Source organism: Phoca vitulina, unplaced genomic scaffold (genome assembly GCF_004348235.1).
Source record: "Phoca vitulina isolate PV1807 unplaced genomic scaffold, GSC_HSeal_1.0 scaffold38, whole genome shotgun sequence".
NCBI lineage: Eukaryota > Metazoa > Chordata > Mammalia > Carnivora > Phocidae > Phoca > Phoca vitulina.
The window spans coordinates 6115361-6140586 of NW_022589741.1; the positions used below are offsets into that span (position 1 = coordinate 6115361).

The following is a 25226-nucleotide window of genomic DNA, read 5'->3' on the forward strand; positions in this document are numbered from 1 at the left end:
GGCTGATGTTTCTGTATTGATTTCCTCTCTGGATGATCTGTCCATTGACATAAGTGGGGTGTTATACAGCCCCCTATTATTATTACATTGCTGTCAGTTTCTCCCTTTAGGCCTGTCAGCATTTGTTTTATATATTTTGGTGCTCATAGGTTGGATGCATATATACTTATAAATATTACATATTCTTGCTGGGTTGACCCCTTTATAGTTATGTAGTGCTCTTTGTCTTATATTACAGTATTTGTTCTAAAGTCTGTTTTGTCAGATAAGACTTTTGCTACACCAGCTTTCATTTCCATTAGCCTGGCATGTCTTTCTCCATCCCTTCACTTTCAGTCTGTGTGTGTCCCTAATTCTGTAGTTAGTCTTTTTTTTTGAATCCATTCAACCACTCTGTCTTTTGATTGGAAAATGTAGTCTTTTTACATTTAAAGTAATTAATTATCGATAGGTATACATGTATTGCCATTTTGTTTATTGTTTTCAGGTTGTTTTTGTAGTTCTTCTTTGTTCCTTCTTCTCTTGCCCTCCTTCCTTGTTATTGATGATGAATTTCTTTAGTATTGGGCATGGATTCCTTTCTTTTTATTTTCTGGCTTTTCTGTAGTTCCTCTATTCCTTTCTTTTTTCTCTCTTTCACTGTGGTTTGATGGCTTTCTATAGTATTATGTTTAGATTTTTTTCTCATTTTTTTTGGTGTGTTCTGTGGTTACGATGAAGTTCACATATAGCATCCTTTGTATATAATGGTTGGTTTTAAGTTGATAGGAACTTAAATTTGAACACATTAGAAAAATTTATATTTTTAATCCCCCCTACACATTTTGTACTTTGATGTCACATTTTTATATTTTTATGCATCCCTTAACTAATTATTATAGTTTTGGTACTTTCACCACCACTATCTTTTAACTTTCCTACTTGCTTTATAAATGATTGATCCACTGTCTTTTGTATATATTTACCTGTTCCAGTGAGATTTTTACTTTCATATATTTTCTTGTTATTAATTAGTGTCATTTCTTTTCAGCTTTATTAAAGAAGTCCTTTTAACATTTCTTGTAGGTCCAGTTTAATGGTGATGAACTCTTTTTTTGCTGTTGTTTTTGTTTATTTGGAAAACTCTTGATCTCCCCTTCAATTCTGAATGATAACTGTGCTGAGTAGAGAATTTTTTGGTTGGAAAATGTTTCCTTTCAGCACTTTGAATATGTCATGCCACTTTCTTACTCCAGCAAAGTTTCTGCTGAAAAATCTGAAAGCCTTATAGGATTTCCCTTGTACTTAACAAGTTGTTTTCTTTTGCTGCTTTTGAGATTCTATCTTTAACTACCCCTCCCCACCCCCCAGTCATTGAAAGGGAAACTTTATTGAGGCCCCAGGGCCTTGGGGCTCAGGCAGGAGGCTACCATGTGAGCAAAGGAAGAGCCAGTGGAAGGGCCTTATTTTACCTTCTTCTTGGGGTGCAGGTTGTTGGTGTGGCCACGCTGCTTGTGGCAATTGACAGCACAGGGGTGTAGGCGAGCATAACACTGGAAGCAGATCATCTTGTCACAGTTATATTTCTGGGCCAGCTGGCAGAGGAAGGGCTCAGTGATGCCACCCTGCAGGTGAAGCACCAAGTATAAGGTGTATTCTTTCTGGATATTATAGTCTGAGAGAGTGTGGTTATCCTCCAGCTATTTGCTCCCCAAAGTCAGATGCTACTGGTTAGGCAGGATGCCCTCCTTGTCTTTGATTTTGGCTTTGATATTCTCAGTCATGTCACTGGGCTCATCCTCGAGGGTGGTGGTCTTGCCTGTCAGGGTCTTCATAAAGATCTGTATCTCTGAGTCCACAAGGCCACCACCCCTGAGCCACTTGGCCACTTCATTGAAGAGAAGTGCTTGGTGTGGATCTCTTTGGGTTCATCTCTTTTGGAACCCTCTGGGCTTCCTTGATCTGAAATTTTGTTGCCTTCCTCAAATTAGGGAGGTTTTCAGCCATTCTGTTTTCAGATAAGTTTTCTGGCCCTTTCTCTCTTTTCTCCTTCTGGGTCCCCTATAATGCAAATATTATTCCACTTGATGTTGTCCCAAAGGTCCCTTAAGATATCTTCTCTTAAAAAAATTCTTTTTCTTTTTGCTGCACTGTCTAGGTGAATTAGATTGTTTGATATTTCAGCTTGCTGATCTGTTCTGCTTTATCCAGTGTGCTATTGAACCCCTCTAGCTTATATTTCAGTTCAGGTATTATTCTTCAGCTCTCTGACTTCTGCTTGATATTTTCTTATATTTTTCTGTCTCCTTTGAAGTTCTCACTGTGTTCATCCATTCTTCTCCCAAGTTCATTGATGAATATTACTTTGAACTCTTTATCAGATGGATCAATTATCTCTGTTTTATTAAGGTCTTTTAGTGAGGCTTTTTCTTGTTCTCTGATTTGGAGCATATTCCTCTATTCCTCTATCTCCTCATTTGCCTCTCTGTGTTTGTTTCTAAGTATTAGGTAAAATAGCTACCTCTCCCATCCCAGAAAGAGTGCCCTTGTAGGGGTGCCTGGGTGGCTCAGATGGTTAAGCATCTGCCTTCAGCTCGGGTCGAGTCCCGCATCGAGCTCCCTGCTTGGCGGGGAGCCTGCTTCTCCCTCTACTGTTCCCCCTGCTTGTGCTCTCTTGCTCTCTCTGTCAAATAAATAAATAAAATCTTAAAAAAAAAAAAAGTGTGCCCTTGTATAGGAGATGTCTCATGGAACTCAGAGACAATATCCCCCCTGGTCACTTGCACCAGGAACTCAGGGGGCACTCCCCTGTATGAGTTCCATGTGCCCGCCTGCTGTGGTGGGGCCATGGCTATGGCACAGGAGTGTGTGGGGATGTTGTGCAGCCTTAGCTGTATTGTGCCGCTGTGGCACTGGGGTGAGCAGGGTTCTTTCCTGGCCTGGCTGTGGTATGGAGGTGGGCAGGGCACTCAGCCGTGGGCACCCTCCATTGCCAACAGGCTCAAGGAAGAGTTCCAAAATGGTGCCTTCCAGCACTGGCACCAGCAAATTAGAATTAAGACTTCAAAAATGACCTCTACCAATGTCTGTGTCCCTGGAGAGTCCTAACCAAGTTCCTGCCTCTCTGGCAGACTCTTCGAGATCAGTAAGTTGGTCTCCTTCACATATGGTCTGGCAGTATTCAAACTGGTATCTTTGTACCAGGTCCCAGAGTGAGGGAGTCTCTTGTCAAGCCCTTTATGAGCATGTTCTCTGTTCCCTAGTTTTCCTACATATGATCCCCATTGGTTTTCATAAGCATTTTGGGGGCTCATCTCTCCTGTGCCGCATCTAGGGGTTGGCTGCCTGATGTGGAGCACACACCCCTGACTTCTTTGGGAGAAGTTCTATATCTGTGAGATTCCTCCCAATTATGCATCACCACTCCTGGGCTTAGTTGCTGTTTTGTTTTGTATTGTTTTGGCAAGGCTGTCTCTCTTCTCCTACCTGTGTCAGCACTACTCTTTTATCCTTTGTTGTGGAGGCTCTGTTCATCTGGTTATCAGGTCTTTTTTCAGAGGAGATTATTTCATATGTAATTGTAAATTTGTTGTGACGATGGGAAGAAGTGAGATTGGGATCTTGCTATGCCACCATTATTGAACCCCTCCCTTCTTTAAATAATTCTTTAAGGGACAGCTTTGCTGAAGATTGGATTTTCTCTCTCTTGAAATCATTTGAAAGGCTAATGAGGAGTAAGACTAAACCGTAAAACTTAACTTTTCCAGATATCTGGAACACTGGGGACATATTTGAGTAGGGGATGATCTTGGATATTGAAAACAAATAAGTGAAAAGTACTTTGAGGAGAAAAGCTGATGTGTTTCTGGGAAGCACAAAGTGTTCTACATACACATTAGCAGTGAGAAAAATACCTACTATAAATCCAGCTTGTATGGGTGCTTGATTTTTTTTTAATCTGAGAGAAGAGAAATAATTATGTTTGCCTTCTAAATTACTGCAGAGCAGGGATTCTTAATCTAGGATCTATAGATGAGCTTTAGAGGAATCTTGGCCATCCTGAAATTGTATGCAAAAATGATGGTGTGGGCGTGCATACTGCATAGACACTCCCCATGCATTTATCTGGAAAAGGGGGCCATTTATTTTCATTGAATTCTCAAGTGGATTTATGAACCAGAAAAATAGAGATGGGGCCAGAACTTTTTGCCAATCCTAAATGGCACATGTGCGTTTTTCAGAAGGAAACATATATATGGACCGTTCATGTGTTTGCAGTCCTCTGCATTCTGTTTCCTCTCACCAACCCCAGCCTTTTCTCTTTATTAGAACTTTGACCTAAGAGGGCATCTTTTGCTCTTTTACTTATGTTTATAATGAATGCTGAGCCAATCAGTCTTTTCTTTGACTACATTTTTTTTTTTTTTTTTAGATCTGTTTTTAGTCTTGAGCAGCTAGAAAGGAAGCATTAAGGACACGATGCATTTCAGTTCCATTTTATATGCGGGAGCCTTCCGCATCAGAAGGAAGCTGGACAGATTTTATGGAATGTACTGCAGTAATTAATCTTCATTAGGACTGTTGCCATGGCCTTGTAAATTAAAATTTATGATAAGAGGGAAGGTCTCTGGCACAACATATTTGAATACCAGCGTGCCTATCCTTAAGGATAGATACAGAGATTTCTGAGAATTTTCTTTAATGGTCCCAGCTTACTTATTATTAGCTTAAAATTCTTTAGGAAAAAATCCAGGCTACATTTCTTGATATGAATGTGGAAGGAGCTTTATACAAAAGGGGCACAAACTTGGACACTCAGGTGCTGACTTTTAGTAGCTTTCCACACATGATTCAGCAGCATGTTGTAAAAAGAAACTCGAGAGTTTCTGTGTAAGTGAATACTCACTGTTTCCCATCTCAGTCCTCAGCTTCCTTCTAGCTGTATTAGTCAGCAGTTTCACCTGATTTCTTTCCTTTGCATTCCAAAAAAGAGAGAAAAGAGCAAGAATTTGAAAAGCTGCACATACACTATAGCAAAGGGAGTGTGCTTTCTTCAGTCTGCACCGTCCTGGCTTTTGTTAGGTTTCTAAAAGGGCTTGTGCACTGATGTTGATCCTCTGTTTTATGATGTAACACACATAAATGTGCACACCCCTAATTGCACATGGATAAATGCAGCTGCTACAGAGGTTAAGAGCTCGAACACGAGCAAGCCATCATGATGTTTTCTGGCTGCAGTCTCTTTTCTAGTGTCAGGCTTACAGAATCCCCAGGGACTTTGGCTGCCATTTTATCACTTAATAATTGGAACTGCTTGCCCCAGTGTCCTTGGAAGTTTGGTGCTCACTCCACTACATTGTGTTTCTGCCAAGACTGCATACACCAGGGAAGAAGTTGACAGGATTCCCCAGCACATCTTTTTCTTCTGTGGTGCCTTGGCCGCAATCATAACAGACGACGCTTGGAACATTCTTGAGGCTGGGAGTAGTGGTTCTGACTGCAGCGTCCTTGTAGCCCCGGGAGTATGGTTTCCAGGTTACCGAGGACATTCTGATCTCTTTTTATTGGAGTTAATTCACACACCATTTATTTAAAGTATACTGTTTAACAACGAGCGGTCTTCCTATTCATGGCAGGTACTAATGATCATGTTCTTTTTCTTGTAATGTTTCATTTGTCCTGTCCCTCCCCCTTGTGTAAGTCTGGCTAAAGCTTCCTAAGGGTCAGACAGAATTTTTAAAAAATCAAGTGGTGTAAGACCTAGTAGTTTCCTTTACATTGAAAAATATCATATCAGTGAATTAGCCTCTCTCCTTTTGCCTTTCTGTTTTTTTCAAAGATTTATTTATTTGAGAGAGAGAGCGTGCAAGTGGGGGGAGGGGGAGAGGGAGAGAGAGAATCTCAAGCAGACTCCCTGCTGAGAGGGGAGTCCGACACAGGCCTTGATCTCATGACCCATGAGATCACTACCTGAGCCAAAATCAAGAGTCGGAAGCCCAGCCAGCTGAGCCACCCAGGTGCCCTTGCCTTTCTGTTTTAATACGTAGGAATTTAAACAGTGTCTGCTCCTGGTAGGAGGGTCTTAGGGGCATCTGTATCTCAAAAATAGTTGCTCCAGCAGGTGTTAAATAAGAATTACATGAAGTTCTATGGATTAAGAGACTGAATGCCTTACCCACATACACGACTGCATATAAATTTGGGGAATATTGATCTGTGTGCCATATAATCATAAACTTTGCAACACGGGGAGAGGTAGGAATTTTGTGAAACTAAGTCTGTATTAGAACAAAGGTAAGCTACTTAGCCTTGTGGGAAAACTGGCTTTTGGAGTCAGACCTGAATTTGAATCTGCCTTCCTTTTTATAAGTTTTGGACCATGGACAAGTTACTTAATCTCTGTCACCCTCAGTTTTCTTCACCAGTCAAATGAAGATAATTTTTACCTTGTAAGATTTGTGAAAATCTAATAAAGGTAAAAAGAAAGAGTATGATATATAATAGGATCATTAAGATATGATAATCTTTTTAATCACTAAGAGCAGAACTCTGATAGAAATTTTTAAATGGGTATATGTATTTACAAGAATAGAATTTCCATTTTCATCCTCATCAAAATCATTCATAATGACGTGGCAGGCCTTATATTCAAAACAGTCTGCAAAAATGTCCTACAGACTTTATTGAAATGATGAATGATGTAGTGAAGAAATTGTCAAAATATCATGTATTCTGCTCAACATCTGGGTAGAGAGTCCATATTACCAAACTGGAGTGTGGGAAAATGCCCTTATCTGTCTGTTCTCCCCTTTTGGCATCCCCATTATTTAGGCATTCACTAAACTGAAGGTTGACTGTGTGCCTGGCATAGAGCTGTAAAGAAAAGAGACTGGATCCCAGCCTCTCACAAAATACCCGCCCCCCCCGCCCGCCGGCCGGAGGAGACAGACCATAAAAAAGTAAACAAAAAAAGAAAAGGATCTTTGATAAGGGCCATGAAAGCGATCACTGAAGGTTAAGGAGAGAGGCTCTGGGTGAGTTGACTTTATATGAGGTGGTTAGGAAAACTCTGTGAGGGGAAAACCTGAAGAATTACTGAACGCCTTCTCTTTAAGTAATGAAGGAATAATCATCCCAACATTCTGACAATTAACAGAATTTGAATATTTATTCTAATAGCATAGTCGTGGCTATACACTTACACGTGCTCCTGCCAGAGGAGAGTCCTGGGGTCCTCCTCATGCCATCGTCCTTCACCTGTGTGTCTGTCCTGACTCGGATGCTGGGTGGTTTTGTGGAAGGTGATGAGGGTAAGAAACAGCTGCTGTCCTAGTCCACAAAGTGGCAGTTCATTGGAAAGGGTATGGCAGCCTGAGGTTTTATGAGAACAGGAGAGAGAATGCGTGATGATCTAAGTATTCCTACTGAAGACTGGGAAGTTACTTCGGGTTATGAGTTAAAACAGCATGTTTTTCTTTGGGGTAAGAAGAGAAAACTCTAATAATTTAAGTTATGCTGGTGGTATATTAACTCTTTTGAACTAGGCAAATATTTTTATGAATAGACTTTATTTTTTTAACAATTTTAGTTTTTATAGTAAAATTTAGTGAAAAGTAGAGTTTCCCTAGGTACCCCAACTCTGCGCCACAGCCTTTTCTTTTAACATTTTATTACTGTTTGTTACCATCAGGGAACCTGTATTCACACATCATTGTCACCCAAAGTTTATAGTTTACTTTTGAGATTCATTCTTTATCTTGTACATTCTGTGAGTTTTGACAAATACATAATGATGTGTATCTACCTTTATAGCATCATACAGAATAGTTCCAGTGCCCTGAAAATCCCCTGTGCTCTACCTAGTCATTGCTTCTTCCTTTTCCTCCCCATCCTTTCTTCTTCCTGCCACCCAAACCCTGGCAACCATTGGTATTTTTCATATATCCATAGTTTTGCTTCTAGAATGTGGTGTAGGTGGAATGATATAGTACTGTGGCCTTTGTGGGTGGCTTCTTGTACTTAGTGATCCGCATTCAAATTTCCTCCATGTCTTTCCATGGCCTGATGAAAATAGTTCATTGTATGGATTGGCTACAGTTTAGTTATCCATTCATCTGTTGAAAGACATCTTGGTTGTTTCCAAGTTTTGGCGATTATGAATAAAGCTGCTATAAACATTCATGTGCAGGTTTTTTTATGGACATAGTTTTAAACTTCTTCGGGTAAATACCAATGAGTACAATTGTTAGATCACATGGTAAGAATGTGTTCAGTTTTGTAAGAAACTGCCAGATCATCTTCCAAAGTATATATACCATTTTGCATGCCCACCAGTAATGAATAAGTGTTTCTGTTGCTCCACACCCTCACCAGCATTTAGTGGTGTTGGTGCTTTTAGATTTTAGCCATTCTATAAGAATTTTTATAAGGAAAGCTTTTTTTTTTTTTAAACTTGTAGAACACGGTAGAGCCTGACAATCAGATGGTTTGTTTTTAAGATTTTGGAAATACATACAGAGTGAAATCCTATTTCCCCAAACATGAAATTCTAACTTAACAGAGCCCTTCCTTATGAATGGGGCTGCCCTTTGAGGAACTGTATTCCCAACCTCTCAAAGCTTAAGGTTTCCTGTTTTATATAAGACAAATAATGATAGACTTAATTTTAATAAAAGCAGCAAAGACTGCTGTTCCTGAGAATCTTCACCTACTAGAGCACCCAGAAGTCTGTCTCCTTACAGAATTTCTCTGCCTTGGATTTTTACCCCACCAAGGCCCAGACCTCCCCAACATCCCTTCCTGATTGTGCCAACTCCCTGGCAGTCCTTTCTGTGGGCAGTTCCACATCATTGGGACATAAGCTGAGCAGCCAAACCTGGGTTGTGGTGGTCACTGTTGTTCAGTAGCCTTACGTGTTTGATGGGTTTCAGGGATTAGCCTTCACTTCATCTACCATTTAGACCCCCCCCCTTTTTTTTTCAATGAAAAACTGTTTTGTACCTTAACAGTAGACTTAAAACTATTTGGAACTCAAGGCATTTTAAATTAAAATGCTTTCACCTTACATGATATATATAATATATATATATATATATATATATGACCAGTATAACCCAAGTAGCATTAAAAAGAAAAAATACTTCCCACTGTGGGGAGTTGGAGAAGGTAAATTAACTCTTACAGTGTATTTGCTATGCTTGTATCACTTGTTTATCATGGACTACTCATGGACTACTTTCCATGAGGTAGATAGTAATCACATTTTAGAAATTAGAAAATTGACACTTCATGAAGTTAAGCCATTTTCCCAAGTTTTAGGCAGTTGCTAGCATTCCAGTCAGGTCTGACCCCAACACCCCTTTCTTTCCTCCATACCAAAATTTTTGTAGAGCCATATTTAATAACAGTAGTTGAGTCACTGTTAAGTAACTGGTTTTAAAAAGTAACCACTTCAACATGAAACATGTTGGGGGACAAAGGAGACACTCTTTACCTTATGAGATATATAGATATTCTAGAGAAGTTACATGTATTGTTGCAAAGAAAATAAAGATTACTTGTTTGTTGAATTGAAATGCCAGGTTATGCTCTTTCTGTAATGTTGAAGTATTACCTCATTTCTTATTCCGAGTTTGAGGTTATTGGGTGCTTCTTGCTAGTGTTATTTTCCTTCTACTTAAATGTTTTAATTTTCACTGTGGCTTTGATCTGTCGGATTTCTTTGGAATTAATGATGCACTCTTTGAAAAAAGAAAAGTACCGGTTTAAACGTCCACTTACACACTGGCTTACAAAGAAGGTAAGAGTGTGTTTTAATTAGGGATTGTTCTTTCTGACCGACCGCCGACCGTATATGTTATAGAGTAGGCCAATCAGATATTTAGCAGTACAGAAGCTCAGCCCACTGGCTTTATTCATCATTTAAGAAACATTTATTGAGCCCTGGGATACTAGGGCAGTGTGGCTACAAAGACAAAGTTTTTGTCCTCAAGGAACTTGCAGTTTAATGGGTGAAGCAGATAAGTAAGTAGTCGATCTCAATTTCAGATGTTATAATGGAACAATGCATAGTGCTTAGGGGCCCTCTCAGAGGGCACTTCACTCAGATGGAGATGGCCTGGAAAAGCTTCCCAGAGTCCAGTCAGGCGAAGGAGGGGATGGAATGACAAAGCCTAAATTAAGGCAGTTACTTAGGTGCTGGGAAAACTTTAGATGGATTTCAGAGAGATTAGTACAGAATTGATCAATTAAAGTAAGGTTGTGAAGGAGAAGGTGGTTCAATAATGACGTCCAGGCCTTTATTAAAAGGGTGTCACTGTTCACTCAGAAGGGAAATGTAGGAGGAACAGATTTGGGGAAAACATGCACTAGTTAGTGCATGTTGAGATTGAGGTGCCTGTGAAGATGGAGGCAGAGATAGCCAGGAGCTGGTTGAATATGCAGATCTGGGGGTCAGGAAGCAACTCTGAGCTAAAGATGCATATCTTTAAAGTCATTAGCATTATGGAAGAGAGTTGAAATACTGAACTGCTTGAGAATATGCAGAATGAAGATAGAAAATGAGAATAGTAGAGGGCTAAGGATGGAACCTGGAAATGCGGACATTGAAGTAATGGACAAAGGAAGAAGCAGCTGAGAAGATACACTATGAGGGAGGCAGAAGCTGACCTTTACTGAAAATTTACATAATTGTGCATTACATTTCATCCTGTGTATATAATTTTGAAAAAAATGTGCAAAGCCAAAATTTGGGATCCCACGAACTTAAACGCTCTCCAGAATAGAGGATCGATCAGACAGGAGCCTGCGCACCCACAGACTGGATGCGTGCTCTGGAGGGGCTCCCGTGAAGAGTGGGACTCGGTTGGGAGTGGATCCCGACGCAAAGTCTGTTTAAACATTGCCTGCTTCGCTGCAGTAGTGGTCCTTCTCAGAAATGTGCACAACCCCAGCAAGGTCATGATTTCTGCCATTCAGATGAGTGGACACTCACTGATGATTTCTTTATTCAGGCCATCTTCAGGGATGAAGACAAACAGCCCCAGACCTCAAAAGCTAACAGTTTAGTAGGCACAGGGCAGAGATCTACACAAAATCCCTATGATTCATTTCAGAATGAGTGCTATGGGAGAGGCACAAACATTGCATGAAGTGGGGTCAAAGGTGGAATCTTTGAGGAGGAGATGACAAAACTGGGTTTTGAAGGATATGGAGGATATAGATAGTTGTAAAGCAGTAAAGGGGAGTTCCAAATGGAGGCAAAATTAGTTGAGAGCCTAGAGCATGCTCAGGACTAAAAACTAGTCCGAAAGAACAAGGGGTGTATTAAAGGAGGGGGTATAATGCAGAATAGGGTACAAAGGCAGGCCTATACCAGGTTATGAGAAACTTAAAGATTATACTAAGTAATAGTAGAAGGCAGTCACTGAAATGTTGAAGAATTATAAGAGCCAAGATATGCTTCCCAAAGAATCTTCCTTTAAGCACATGTAGAGTTGGTTGGTGGGAATAGGGTGAGTGTTATGTGGGAGACATTACGGTTTAATGTATGATATTTCAATAAGAATCTAGATTTAGAAGACTTTTTAACTTTTTCTTTATTCTTGGGGAATAGTGAGCATGGAAACCATTATTGAATGGCTTTCTTAGAAGCCCAATATGTAAAACTAAAAAGTAAAACTACCCAAACTCTGAGAAATTTCTGCCTATGGCCCATGGAGCCAGTTGTTGAGTCTAGAACAGCGACTTTGCAACATTTTGATCATCACAGAGAACTTTTGCTTTCACCCCTAATGGTCCCTGTGTTTTGAAAGATTTTTGTCTTTCAGGAAAGTTAATAAAAAGTTAATGTTTTGCATTTGTTTTATTAACAAAGACAATTTCCAGTCCACTCAAGTGTCTGAAGTGTCAAGTGTTTACAAAGCTGAGTTAATAAAATTCCAGCCAAACCAAAGAAATACCAGAACTTAGTCTGGGGCACACAGTTGCAGGTATTTTGAAATGCTGAAAGTAACCCATGACCCATCTCTTCTGACAAAAGAAATCTCACTGTTCCCCTTATTTCTGTGGATCCAGGAATCCAAGTTGAAGCTTATATGGCACACCTATTTTCATGCTTCTGAGCTTTGTGGAATTACAAAGAATAATTGTAATTTTTCTTTGTCCAGAACTACTTTTCCCTTCAAATTTAACTTTCTTTTTTTATTGCAAAGAGTAATACAAGCTTGTTACAGAAAAATCAGAAGATATATATACCAGCAAAAAGAACATCTAAAAAAATCTTTCAAATCTTTTTCTCTGCAAACATGCATACAAGCCTTTCTTAAAGATGGACTCTAGCTCTATATTGGTTTTGTAACTGTTTTCCTGCAACATTGTTTTTAATAGCTACATAGTGTTTCATTTCTAATTTTATAACTCATTTAACAAATGAATCCCTTATGATTGGACGTTTGGGTTTTCAGCTTTCTGAAATTACAAATAGTTTTGCCTTGAGTATCCTGTAACTAAATCTTTATACACACCCTTAATTATTTCTTTGGGATAAATTCTCAGAAGAGAAATTGCTGGGTAAGCATACTTGAAAGACTTTCAGAAGGTGCTACCAAAGTGCCCACCAGAGAGTTTAGTAATTTATACTCCCACCCAGGAGTTTACATTCTAAGTAGGAGTTAAGTTGCGTACAGGTGAAAAAGAAATCACTTTAGTGTTAGGAGGTAGCAATGCTAAGTGCAAAATGACTAATGAACAATTAGAGCTGTCGGCTTTCAGAGGAAAGAGCTCACTTTTAATAGGGAGTTCAGGTACCTTTAATGGAGGGTGAAAATCAGAGAGGGGTGAGCATGAGCAGGAGGGAGGCGCTGCATTGACAGAATGGCACAGGTGGGACACACAAGAGGGGTCTCTGATCTAAACAAGTAGGCCATGTTTGAGGAGAGGAAGAGGGACCAGGAGGAAGGCTGGTTGACTTAGCAGGTTGACTCCAGGTGTTCCTCCCTCTTTGGTTTCTCACGGGCTGTACTCTTACTCTGGGTGACGAGGCAGCTGCAAGTACCTGAAAAGTTAAAATGTTGAAACCAGGAAATCAAACCTCCTGAAAAACCTGTTCACTTTCTGAAAGAGTTTTGGGTTTTGGGTTCAGAAAATTTAGAAAGTAAGAAAGTTCTATTCCATTTAAAATTCAATTAGTAATGTATTTATTAAGATGTTAAAATTGAATTCACATTTCACTGTTAAATCCTTTTTTCTTCTTAATGATGAATAAATTGGTTCACACATTTACTTTGGGTATTGTGACGAGCTTTTGTGTAATCATTTTCACGAACATTTCAAAGCCATTGAAGTAACATTTCCCTGTTACTGTCGGTTCGTATTACATATTACAACATGGTAATTTTCTTTGTGTTTTGTTGTAGGATTAGTGCTTTAAATGACACACCAGACGTTACTAATTAAATCTCTTTATTAGTTGGATTATTGAAAGATAAGTAGTTCTGAATTCTTTTGCTTTGGTGGTTTTGTTTTTACAGCAGCAGTGGGTGTTTAGTGCCCTGAGCCATACTTCTACTTTTTAAGCTGTGTTTTATCCACCCGTATTTTTTGCTGTTACAATGTTGAGCAGTAAGATGGTCCTTTTTGACACTGACTTCATAGATTTGAAGAATGTGGAGATAGTTTGACACTTTATGTCCCATAGAAATCCTGAAATAAAAATAATATGCAGAGCTCAGGCCCGGACTCTTGGCCCTGTTGTGTAAGCCACCATGTAGTTCTCAGTTCATACTGTGAGCCACCTTACCTCCTTCAGTTCAGTGAAGTAAACTTATTTCACGAAGAAAACTCACAGGTGTTACTGCCATTTCCCACCTGTATTGTGGTTCTTTCTTCCAGCAGACCTATTTCCAGAATGTTCCACCATCTAATTGGTAAACTGTACTAGTGCTGTGTACCGTGGGGCAGCTAATAGAACTCTTGATTGAGAGGTACACGAGCCCCTTTCAGCAGTTGCAGAAAATAACTGAAGAACCAAGAAACTAGAACTCATTGTTATATGCATTAGACTGTTAACAAATCCTAAGGAAGTCCCGGGTTTTAATTAGATCCAGGAACCTCCTGTTGAACATTAGCTATATATAGGGTCAGAACCCTTCTACCTGATTCATCAGGATATAAGTAAAACAGAGGTTTCTAGTGCCACACATTTCCCCCCACCTTTATTGAGATATAATTGATATATAACATTGTGTGAGTGTAAGGTGTACACCATGTTATTTATACACTTACAGATTGCAAAATGATTTCCACCCTAGTATTAGCTTACACCTCCATAGCATGACATAATTAGGTTTGTGTGTGTGTGATGAGAACATTAACCATTTATTATCTTAGCAACTTTCAAGTATCTAATACAATATTGTTAACTAGAATCACCATGCTGTACATTAGATCCCCAGAACTGGAACTTTGCACCCTTTGACCAACATCTCCCCATTGCCCCTGCCCCCCAGCTCCTGGTAACTATTCCAGTCTCTGATTCCTGAGTTTGCCTTTTTTAGATTCCATATATAAGTGGTATCATTACAGATTTCATCTTTTTCTGTCGGCTTATTTCACTTCACATGATGCCCTCAAGGTCCATCCATTTGGTTGCAAATGTTCTCATGGTGGAGTAATATTTCACTGTGTATATATAATACACTGTATCATCTGTCCACCCATCTGAACTGAACACTTAGGTTGTGTCCATTTCCTGCCTGTTGTGAATAACATTGCAATGAACGTGAGAATGTAGACTTGTCTTCAAGATGTTGTTTTCATTTCCTTTGGATATATATACCCAGAACGGGGATTGGTGGATCATTTGGTGGTTCTGTTTTTAATATTTTTAGGAACCTCCGTGCTGGTTTCCATAGAGACTATACTGGTTGCATTCCCACTAACAGTGCACAAATACTCCCTTTCTGCTTCCTCACCAACACTTGTTATCTCTTGTCTTTTTGATGACAGCCATTCTACCAGGCATGAGATCGTATCTCATTGTGGTTTTGATTTGCATTTCCCTGGTAATTAGTGATAATTGAGCACCTATTGGTCATGTGTATGTCTTTTTTGGAAAAATGTCCATCCACTTTCCTCTGCCTAATTTTTTAATCAGATTATTTGTGGGTTTTTTTTTTTGTTTTTTTGCTATTGAGTTATATAAGTTCCTATATGTTTTGGATATTAACCTTTTATCATGTATATGACTTGTAATATTTTCTCCATTTTGTAGGTTGCTTTTCATTTTTTTCTTTGGTTTCTTTTACTGTGCAGAAGCTTTCTAGTGTGATGTAGTCTTATTTACTTTCGCTTTTGGTGTCATATCCAAAAAATTATTGCCAGGACCAGTGTCATGGAGCTTTATCCCTATGTTTTCTTCTAGGAGTTTTATGGTTTGGAGTCATCTGTTTAAGTCTTTAATCCATTTTGTGTTAATTTTTGTGGAAGGGATCCAGTTTCATTCTTCTAAATGTGGTTATCCAGTTTTCACACCCTTTTATTGAAAGAGAGACCATTCTTTCTCCATTGAGTATTCTGTTCCCTTGTCAAATATTAATTGACCATATGTGCAAAGGTTTATTTCTGGGCTCTCTGTTCTGTTGGTCTATGTATCTATTTCTATATCAGTACCATACTACTGTTTTTTGATTACTGTAGCTTTGTAGTATAGTTTGAAATTAGGATGTGTGATGCCTCTGGATTTGTTCTTTCTTAGGATTGCATTGGCTTTTTGGAATCTAGTGATTTTATATGAATTTAGGATTTTTTTTTCTATTTCATGAAAAATGCCATTGGAATTTTCATAGAGATTTCATTGAATCCAGAGATGGTTTGGGGTAGTATGGGCCTTTTAATAATATTAATTCTTCTAATCTATGAATTACAGGATATCTTTCCATTTATTTGTCTTATTCAATTTCTTTCATCAAAATTTTACAGTTTTCAGTGTACCAATAATTCACTTCCTTGATTAAACTTACTCCCAAGTTTGGTTTTGATGTTGTTGTGCATGGGATGCTTTTTAAAAATTTCTTTTTCAGATAACTTGCTGCTAGTGTAAAGAAATGCTATTGATTTTTGTATGTTGATTTTTGTATCATGGAACTTTACCTACTTTATTTATTAGTTGTAACAGTTTTTTTGGTGGAGTGTTTAGGATTTTCTATATATAAAGTCATATCTGTAAACAATAACAAAATTACTTCCTTTCTGATTTGAATGCCTTTTCTTTTTCTTGTCTGCTTGCTTTTGCTGGGACTTCTAGTATGTTGAATAGGAATAATGAGAGTGGGTATCTTTTAGTTGTTCCTGATCTTAGAGAAAAAGCTTTCAACCTGTAACTATTGAATATAATGTTACCTGTGGCTTGTCATATATGGTTTTTATTATGTTGAGGTACATTCCCTCTTTACCTAATTTGTTGAGAGTTTTTATCAAGAAAGGATGTTGAATTTTGTCAAATGCTTTTTCTGCATCTATTGAGATGATTATATGATTTTTATTTTTCATTTTATTAATTTGGTATATCATTGTTTATTGATTTGGGTATGTTGAACCATCCTTGCATCCCAGGGATGAATCCCAACTTAATCATGATGTGTGATCCTTTTAATATGCTGTTGAGTTTGGCTTACTAATATCTTGTTGATAATTTTTGCATCTGTATTTATCAGGAATATTGACCTGTAGTTTTCTTTTCTTGTTAGTATTTTTATCTAGCTTTGACATTGGGTCAATACAGTCCTTGTAAAACGTGTTTGGGAATATTCTCTCCTCTTCAGTGTTTTAGAAGAGTTTGAGAAGGAATGGCATTAATTCTTTTTTAAATGTTTAGTAGAATTCACTGAGGAAGCCTCTGCTTCTGGACTTTCTTGGGAGGATTTTGATTACTGATTCAATCTCCTAATTCATTACTGGTTTGTTCAGACTTGCTGTTTTTTCATGATTCAGTGTTGTTAGGTTGCTGTTTCTAGGAATTCATTCATTTCTTCTAGGTTATTCAAATGATTGGTGTATAATTAATCCATCGTGGTCTCATGATCTTTTATATTTTCATGGTATCAGTTGTTAGGTCTGCTTTCTCATTTCTGACTTTGAGTCTGATTTCTTTTTTCTTGACCTAGTCTAGCTAAATGTCAGTTTTGTTTATCTTTAGAAAAAACTAGTTCTTGGTTTTGTTGGGGGTTTTTTCTTTTGTTTTTTTGGTCTCTTATTTTCTGATCTTTGCATTTCATTGCTTCTGCTAACTTTGGACTTCATTTGTTCTTTTTTTAGTTCCTTGAGGTGTAAAGTTAGGCTGTTTATTTGAGATCTTCCTTGTTTCTTAATGTAGGCTTTTAACACTATAAATTTCCCACTTAGAAATGCTTTTGCTTTGCATCTCATAGATTTTGATATTTTGTGTTTCCATTTCCAGAGATTAAAAAAAAAATTTTTTTTTAATTTCTTCTTTGACCCAGTGGTTGTTCAGGACTATGTTATTTAATTTTTACATATTTATGAATTTTTCAGTTTTCTTCTTGTAATTGATTTCCAGCTTGATACACTAGCAATATGATTTTAGTCTTCTTAAAATTTTCTGAGAGTTGTTTTGTGACCTATCATGATCTGTCCTGCAGATTGTTTCATGTATGCTTGAGAAAAACATGTATTCTTTTGCTGTTGGGTGGAATTGTTAAGTCCATTTGGTCTAAAGTATAGTTCAATTTTAACATTTCCTTATTTTTTTTTGTCTGGATAATCTAGCCATTTGTTGAAAGCAGGTTACTGAAATACTTTCTTCTTGTATTGTTGTCTCTTTCTCCCTTCAGATTTGTTAGTATTTGCTAAATATATTGTGGTGCTCCAGTGTTGGGTGTATATACATATTTATGATTATTATGTTCTCTTAGTGAATTGACTTCTTTATCATCATGTAATGATCTTTTTCATCTTTTGATTTTGGCTTATGGTATATTTTGTCTGATAGAAGTAAGCAGCTACCCCTGCTCTCTTTTGGTTTCCACTTGCATGGAATATCTTTTTCCAGCCCTTTATTGTGGGACTGTGTGTCCTTAAAGAAGAAGTGAGTTTCTTGTAGGCAGTATATAGTTGGGTCTTATCCATCCAACCACTCTATGCCCTTTGATTGGAGAATTTAATTCATTTTAATTTAGAACAATTATTGATAGGTAAAGACTTAGTAATGTTATCTCTTTTCTGGCTGTTTTGTTGTCCCTTGTTTTTTCTTCCTCTCTTGCTGCCTTCCTTTTTGAATTGATTTCCTACAGAGATATGCTCTGATTCCCTTATCTTTATCTTTTGTGGATCTGCTGTGGGTTTTTACTTTGGGGTTACAATGAAGCTTACATAAAACATCTTATAGATATAACAGTCTGTTTTATGCTAATAAAGGCTTATTTCAATTGTATACAAAAACTCTATCCTTTTATTTCCCTCTTCTTACATTTCTGGTGTCACAATTTACCTCTTTTTATATACTGTGTATTCATTAACCAGTATTGTAGCTGTAGTTATTTTTAATACTCTTGTCCTTTAACCTTTATAGTGGAGTTATGTGGTAAACACACTACCATATTATAGAACTAGTGCTTTTTTTTGGTACTTGCATATTTTTTTATTTTGTTATATTTTAAAGACTTTATTTTTTTTTTATGTGGGAGAGAGAGCGAGCAATCATGAGCAGGGGGAGGGGCAGAGGGAGAAAGAGACTTCCCAATGAGCAGGGAGCCCGATGTGGGGCTCGATCCCAGGCCTCTGGGATTGTGACCTGAGCCAAAAGCAGACACTTAACCAACTGAGCCACCCAGGCACCCCTGTACTACCATTTTTTTTTTTTAAAGATTTTATTTATTTATTTGAGAGAGAGAGAGAATGAGAGAGAGAGCATGAGAGGGGGGAGGGTCAGAGGGAGAAGCAGACTCCCCGCCGAGCAGGGAGCCCGATGCGGGACTCAATCCCGGGACTCCAGGATCATGACCCGAGCCGAAGGCAGTTGCTTAACCAACTGAGCCACCCAGGCACCCCTGTACTACCATATTTTGAATTTAACGCTATACTTACCTTTACCAGTGTACTGGATAGTTTCACAGGTTTTCATGTACTGTGAATCCTTTCATATCAGCTTGGATTCCTTCAGCTTTTGTTTGTCCAGGATAGTCTTTATCTCTCCTTCATTTCTGAAGGACAACTTTGCTGGATGAAATATCTAGTTGGAATTTTTTTCTTTCATATCATTCCATCTTCTCTAAGCCTGTAAAGTTTCTGCTGAGAAATCTGCTGATAGCCTTTTAGGAATTCCCTTGTCAGTTACAAGCTTCTTTGCTCTTGCTGCTTTTAAGATTCTGTCTTTGTCTTTGAATTTTGGCAGTTTTATTATAATGTGTCTTAGAGGAGATTTCTTTCAGTTGAATTTGTCTGGGGACCTATGAGCTTTGGGAAGATCTTGGCTATGATTTCTTTATATAAGCTTTCTGCTCCCCTCTTCTTGTCTCCTGGGATTCTAATAATTTACAGAATGTTTCTTTTGAAAGGTATGTTGTAGATAATGTAGGCTTTCTCCACTCTCATTCATTCTTTTCCCTTTGTTCTCCTCTGATTGGATAATTTCAAAGTTTCTGTCTTCTAACTCACAGATTCTTTTTTCTAATTGATCCGTTCTGATGTTGATCCTCCCTTCTGAGGTTTTTATCTTATTCATTGTATTCTTCAGCTGCAGATTTTTTTTTTTAATGATTTCTGTCTCTTTGTTAAACTTCTCATTTTCAGACATTGTTTTCCTGGTTTTGTTGATTTTTTTTTTTTTTTTTGGTACCTCATTGAACTTCCTTTAAACAGCTATTTTGAATTCTTTTTTTTTTTTTAAGATTTTATTTATTCATTTGAGACATAGAGATACAGAGAGAGAGAAAGCATGAGCAGGGAGAGAGGCAGAGGGAGAGGGAGAATCAGGCTCTTCGCTGAGCCAGGAGCCCGATGTGGGGCTCGATCCCAGGACCCTGGGATCATGACCTGAGCCGAAGGCAGATGCTTAACCATCTGAGCCACCCAGGCGCCCCTATTTTGAATTCTTTATGCAGTAAACTGTAGATCTTCATGTGTTTGAGATCAGTTACTGGAAGATTACTGTGACCTTTTGGTGGCATCATGTTTCCTAGATTGGTCACACTCCTTGAAGTTTTGTGTTGCTGTCTTCATATTTGTGGTCACAGTCACCTCCTTAATCTTGACTAACTGCCTTCAAGAGAGAAATGCCCTCTGTCATCCCTAGGTCATCTTAGGGATTCTGAGGCTTTCTCAGACCTTCTATGGACTCACCTGCTCTACACTTCCTGCTCTCTCTTGTGCCAGAATTTTTAAGCTTGTATGTCTTCTCTTGATCTTAAAACATATCAGGCCAAATGTTTACAACCTCCCTTTTGCTTTCCCAAGAATGGCACTAATGCTGAAGTGGTCTTTCTCTGACCTGCAGATTTGGGTCATGCTCAGTAGCTATCTGCCAAAGCTCACTCTCACTACCACTGTCAGGAGCATGAACACGAAGCTGGACATAGGTGTAAGGGAGTATGGGTGAGGCATACAAGTGCTGGAGGGTGCCCTTGGGCCAGTTGGAGGGATCTGTGTAGAAGGCATGTCCATTGGTTCATGGGTGGGGTTCTTGATGGAATCCATGACACAGTGAGTAGGATTCACATTATTTTATTCTGAGAGTCCTGTCTGTCACTCTCCCAGCCTCTTCCTGCCTCTTGCCCCCAGCCATGCAGTTAATGATCTAGTACTCTGGGTGGAGTGAGAGAGAAATGGGCCTTTTGGGCAGCATTCCACCCAGCTGGGGAAGCTGGGCACTCCCTTGCACTGACACTCCACCATGGGAAAAATCATGGCCAAGATCTTTCGGCCCTCAGTTTTGCCATCTGGAGGGAGGGGTGATAGGAGTGAAGTCAAACTGTTCCTCTTACCCTCTCCAATGTGTTCAAACTGGTACTTTTTTTTTTTCCTCCCTTGGTGTGCTGAATTTCTCCACTGGAAAACTGGACTTCCACAAGGGCCCTCTCATCCATGGGTAATTGTTTAAGATGGTGTTCTCCCACTGCTGAGAAGAGCTGGAGCCAGTTCACAGCTGGTACGGTAGTCTGGATGCCTATCACCCAAAGCATGGTTGGGTGAGACTCCTCTCAGGTCTCTTGGCATCTACTGCTGGATCCCACAGCTCCCACAGAAGCATTTTTGTCCCTGGGTGGTTGCCACAGGTTGTTGGGAGGGGACACGAACCAGGGATGTCTTCTTCAGCCGTGTTGCTGACCTCACACTGTGGTACCTCACCATCTGGAGGAGGCCTTTTCTGAAGAGACCACATTGTGACCGTATTTTGCTTTCTTGCTTTCCTTATGTTTCCTAGATTCATTACATTTTCCCCTTTTGGGTGAATTACCTATAGAGTATCTATATTATTGTTTAATAATTAATTTGTTACACAAATTACTACTTATTTGCTGTGGAAAGTAGGATAAAATACCTTTCTAGAATTTGAACTGGTCCACAAAGCAGCAGAGCTGCTAATTATGAAAATATTTGGGTTACATAAATTTCCCATCTTCCTTTTATTATCTGAACCAGCTATTTCCTGCAGGGAATATAATGTTCAAGAGCACATTAACAAAATGCATTAGTAAAGCCCACTAATTAGGCTGTTTCTGATGAGCTGCTCTGAGATGCACTTGAAGTACAGGCAGGGCAAAAATCAGTATTACCCTGTACCAAATCAACCATGTACCTAGTCTAGTGGGACTGCACAGGACTGGCAATACTCAAGCAGATTAAGACTCAATAGTTTTTTTTTAAGGCCCGTTTCCACTAAGAATTGCTGTCTTTGCTAACTGAATTCCCATCGTGGGGAACTCTTTCTAAAGATGTTCATCTCTCTGAGCACCCTTTCAAAATGCAGTTGTTTGTGGCTTTAAATAACCTTATAGTGCTGTCTAGTTTGTCTTTCTTCCAATGGTGAGAGAGAATGGCTGCTGAGTCAGAGCATTGGGCATTTCTGGAGGGGAAATGGGAAATTATTTATGGCTTTGCATCAAGCTGGTCGTAAGTAGATATGCTGATTAAGCACATTCACTCATATCTAGGCGTGCTTCTTAAGAAGTAATATACTACATTGGAACTTGAGCAATTTGTTCTTTTTTGGAATACATCATATGCTTGGAATATAATATTTCTGTGATATTTCTTGCTTTTTATTATATAACATCAATGTAAGAATTTATTTGAAAGGGAGTAGTTTATAGGCAGAAAGGAAATTAACATGTATTGAGTATTATTATGTTCTTGCCTTTATATAATTTCATGTAATTCATATAACAGTTCTGCTAAGTAAATTATATAATCTTCATCTTTACAGATAAAGAGACTGAGGCTTAGAAATGGTAATTGATTGGCTAAGGTTTGACTGTTAGTGCCAAATCAGTGCTCTTTCCACAGCTAATTCTTTTTTTTCTTGTCTTCCAAATATTGACTAAAGCAAGTCAACTCTTTGCTTTCAGTAGCTTGGCTTTGGAGCTGAATTTAGAGTCCTTCAGATCTGGGTTTGATTCCCCTGTTTATAATCTGGGTACAGTCATTTAATCATTGTAGAATGAAGCTAATGCTCCCCGTACGAATGATATAATTTGTGTAAAGCATGTAGCACAGGGCCAGACCATTAGTAAGCCCTTAACAAAGGGTCGCTACTACGAAGACTACGAGATGGGCTTTTCATTTTGCTTTAATCTTGCATCCAGTAATTGGGTCATCTTTGAACATGATGATATCTTAAAACACTTTGAGAATGTTTTTAATGTATTAAGTGATTTCCTCTACCTTCAGAAACTAGCTTTATTTTTATGGTCTGTGCCTCAGGTGTATGCAGAAAACTGTATTAATGTTTGTTTGGGTTTTTTAATTGGAGTATAGTTGACACACAATCTTACGTTAGTTTCAGTTGTACAACATAGTGATCCCACAACTCTGTACCTTATGCTGTGCTCACCACGAGTGTAGCTACCATCTGTCACTGTTCAACACCATTACCGTTCTATTGATTATATTCCCTGTGTGATGCCTTCCATCCCCATGAATTATTCACTCCAGTACTAGAAGTCTGTACCTCCTACTGCCTTCACCCATTTCACTGTCCCTGCCACCTTCCCTCTGGCAACAACCAGTTCTCTATGTTTATGAGTCTGTTTCTGCTTTTTATTTATTTTGTTTTTCAGATTCCACATATAAGTAAAATCATATGATATTTGTCTTTCTCAGACTGCCTTATTTCACTTAGCAGCATAATTCCCTCTAGGTCTATCCATGTTTTCAAAATGGCAAGAGCTCATTTTTTTTAATGGCTGAGTAATATTCCATTATATATATAATAAATATGCATGCTTCATCTTCTTTATCCATTCATCTGTCAAGGGTCACTTAGGTTGCTTCCGTATTTTGGTTATTGTGAATAATGCTGCAGTGAACATAGAGGTGCATATATCTCTTTGAGTTAGTGTTTTCATTTTCTTAGGGTAAATACCCAGTAGTGGAATTACTGGATCATATGATTTTTCTATTTTAATTTTTTGTGGAACCTCCGTATTGTTTTCCACAGTGGCTGCACCAGTTTGCATTCCCACCAACAGTGCACAAGGGTTCCTTTTTCTCCACATCCTTGCCAACACATGTTATTTCTTATCTTTTTGATACTAGCCATTCTGATACTTCATTGTAGTTTTGAATTGCATTTCCCTCATAATTAGTGATGTTGAACATCTTTTCATTTGCCTTTTGGCCATCTGTATGTCTTTTTTGGAAAGATGTCTATTCAGGTCCTGTGCCCATTTTTAAATTGGACTGTTTGGCTTTTTTGGTGTTGAGTTGTAGAAGTTCTTTATATATTTTGGATTTTAACTACTTATCAGATACGTCATTTGCAAATATCTTTTCTCATTAAGCAGGTCACCTATTGTTTTGTTGATGGTTTCCTTCACTGCAATGCAAAAGAATTTTGATTTGATGTAGTCCCAGTAATTTATTTTTGCTTTTGTTTCCCTTGCCTGAGGAGACATTTTTAGAAAAATCTTGCCAATGTCCAAGAGGACACTGCCTATATTTTCTTTAAGGAGTTTTATTGTTCAGGTCTCACATTTAGGTCTTTAATCCATTTTGAGTTTATTTTTGTGTATGGTGTAAAAAAGCGGTCCAGTTTCCTTCTATTGCATGTAGCTCTCCAGTTTTCTCAGCACCACTGATTGAGGAGACTGTCTTTTAACCATTGTTTATTCCTGCCTCATTTGTTGCAGATTTATTAACCATGGAAACTTGGGTTTATTTTGGGGCTCTCTATCCTGTTATATTGATCTATGTGTCTATTTTTGTGCCAGTACCATACTGTTTTGAGTACTATAGCTTTGTGAGTACTATAGCTTTGTAGTTTATTTTGAAATTTGGAATTATGGATACCTCCAGCTTTGTTCTTTTTCAAGATTGCTTTGGACGTTTGGGGTCTTTTGTGGTTCTATAGAAATGTTAGGATTATTTGTTCTAGTTCTGTGAAAAATGCCATTGGAATATTGATAGGGATTGCATTTAATCTGTAGATTGCTTTGGATAGTAGGATGTTTTAATAATACTAACTCTTAGAGTTGATGAGCATAGAGTATCTTTCCATTTGTGTCATCTTCAAATTTCTTTCATTGATGTCTTATAGTTTTCAATATACAGGTCTCTTACCTCTTCGATTAAATTTATTCCTAGGTATTTGATATATATATATATTTTTTTGGTGCAGTAGTAAATGGGATTGTTTTCTTAATTTCTCTTTCTGCTCCTCCGATATGGAAATGCAGTAGATTACTGTACATTGATTTTGTGTTCTGCAACTTGACTGAATTCATTTATTTCCAGTAGTTTTTTGGTGGAGTCTTTTTAGGGTTTTCCATATATAATATCATGTCTGGAAATATTGACAGTTTTACTTCTTCCTTCCAATCTGGATGCCTTTTTTTTTTTCTTGTTCGATTGCAGCAACTAGTATTTCCATTACTATTTTAAATAAAAGTAGTGAGAGTAGAATACTGCAATAATGTTTGTTTTTCCAAGACTATATGTGGGTCTTAGATATAGATTTTAAATGGGGGAAGTTTATTTGATGCTTAAATAATTCAACATTTGAGGTTCTGTTTTAC

At 38.2% G+C, this 25226-nt stretch overlaps 2 protein-coding genes across 3 annotated transcripts in view; one reads left to right on the forward strand and one right to left on the reverse strand.

The window, feature by feature from the left end:
• The window catches only part of DDX10 (DEAD-box helicase 10), a 266086-nt gene that overhangs the window by 235884 nt on the left and 4976 nt on the right, over positions 1–25226 (forward strand). The window lies entirely within an intron of this gene.
• Positions 1089–19117, reverse strand: LOC116646970 (ubiquitin-60S ribosomal protein L40-like). Its single transcript, XM_032428057.1, is given in 2 exon segments — positions 1089–1897; positions 19081–19117. Coding segments are annotated over 2 exon segments (492 nt in total). The 3' UTR covers positions 1089–1442.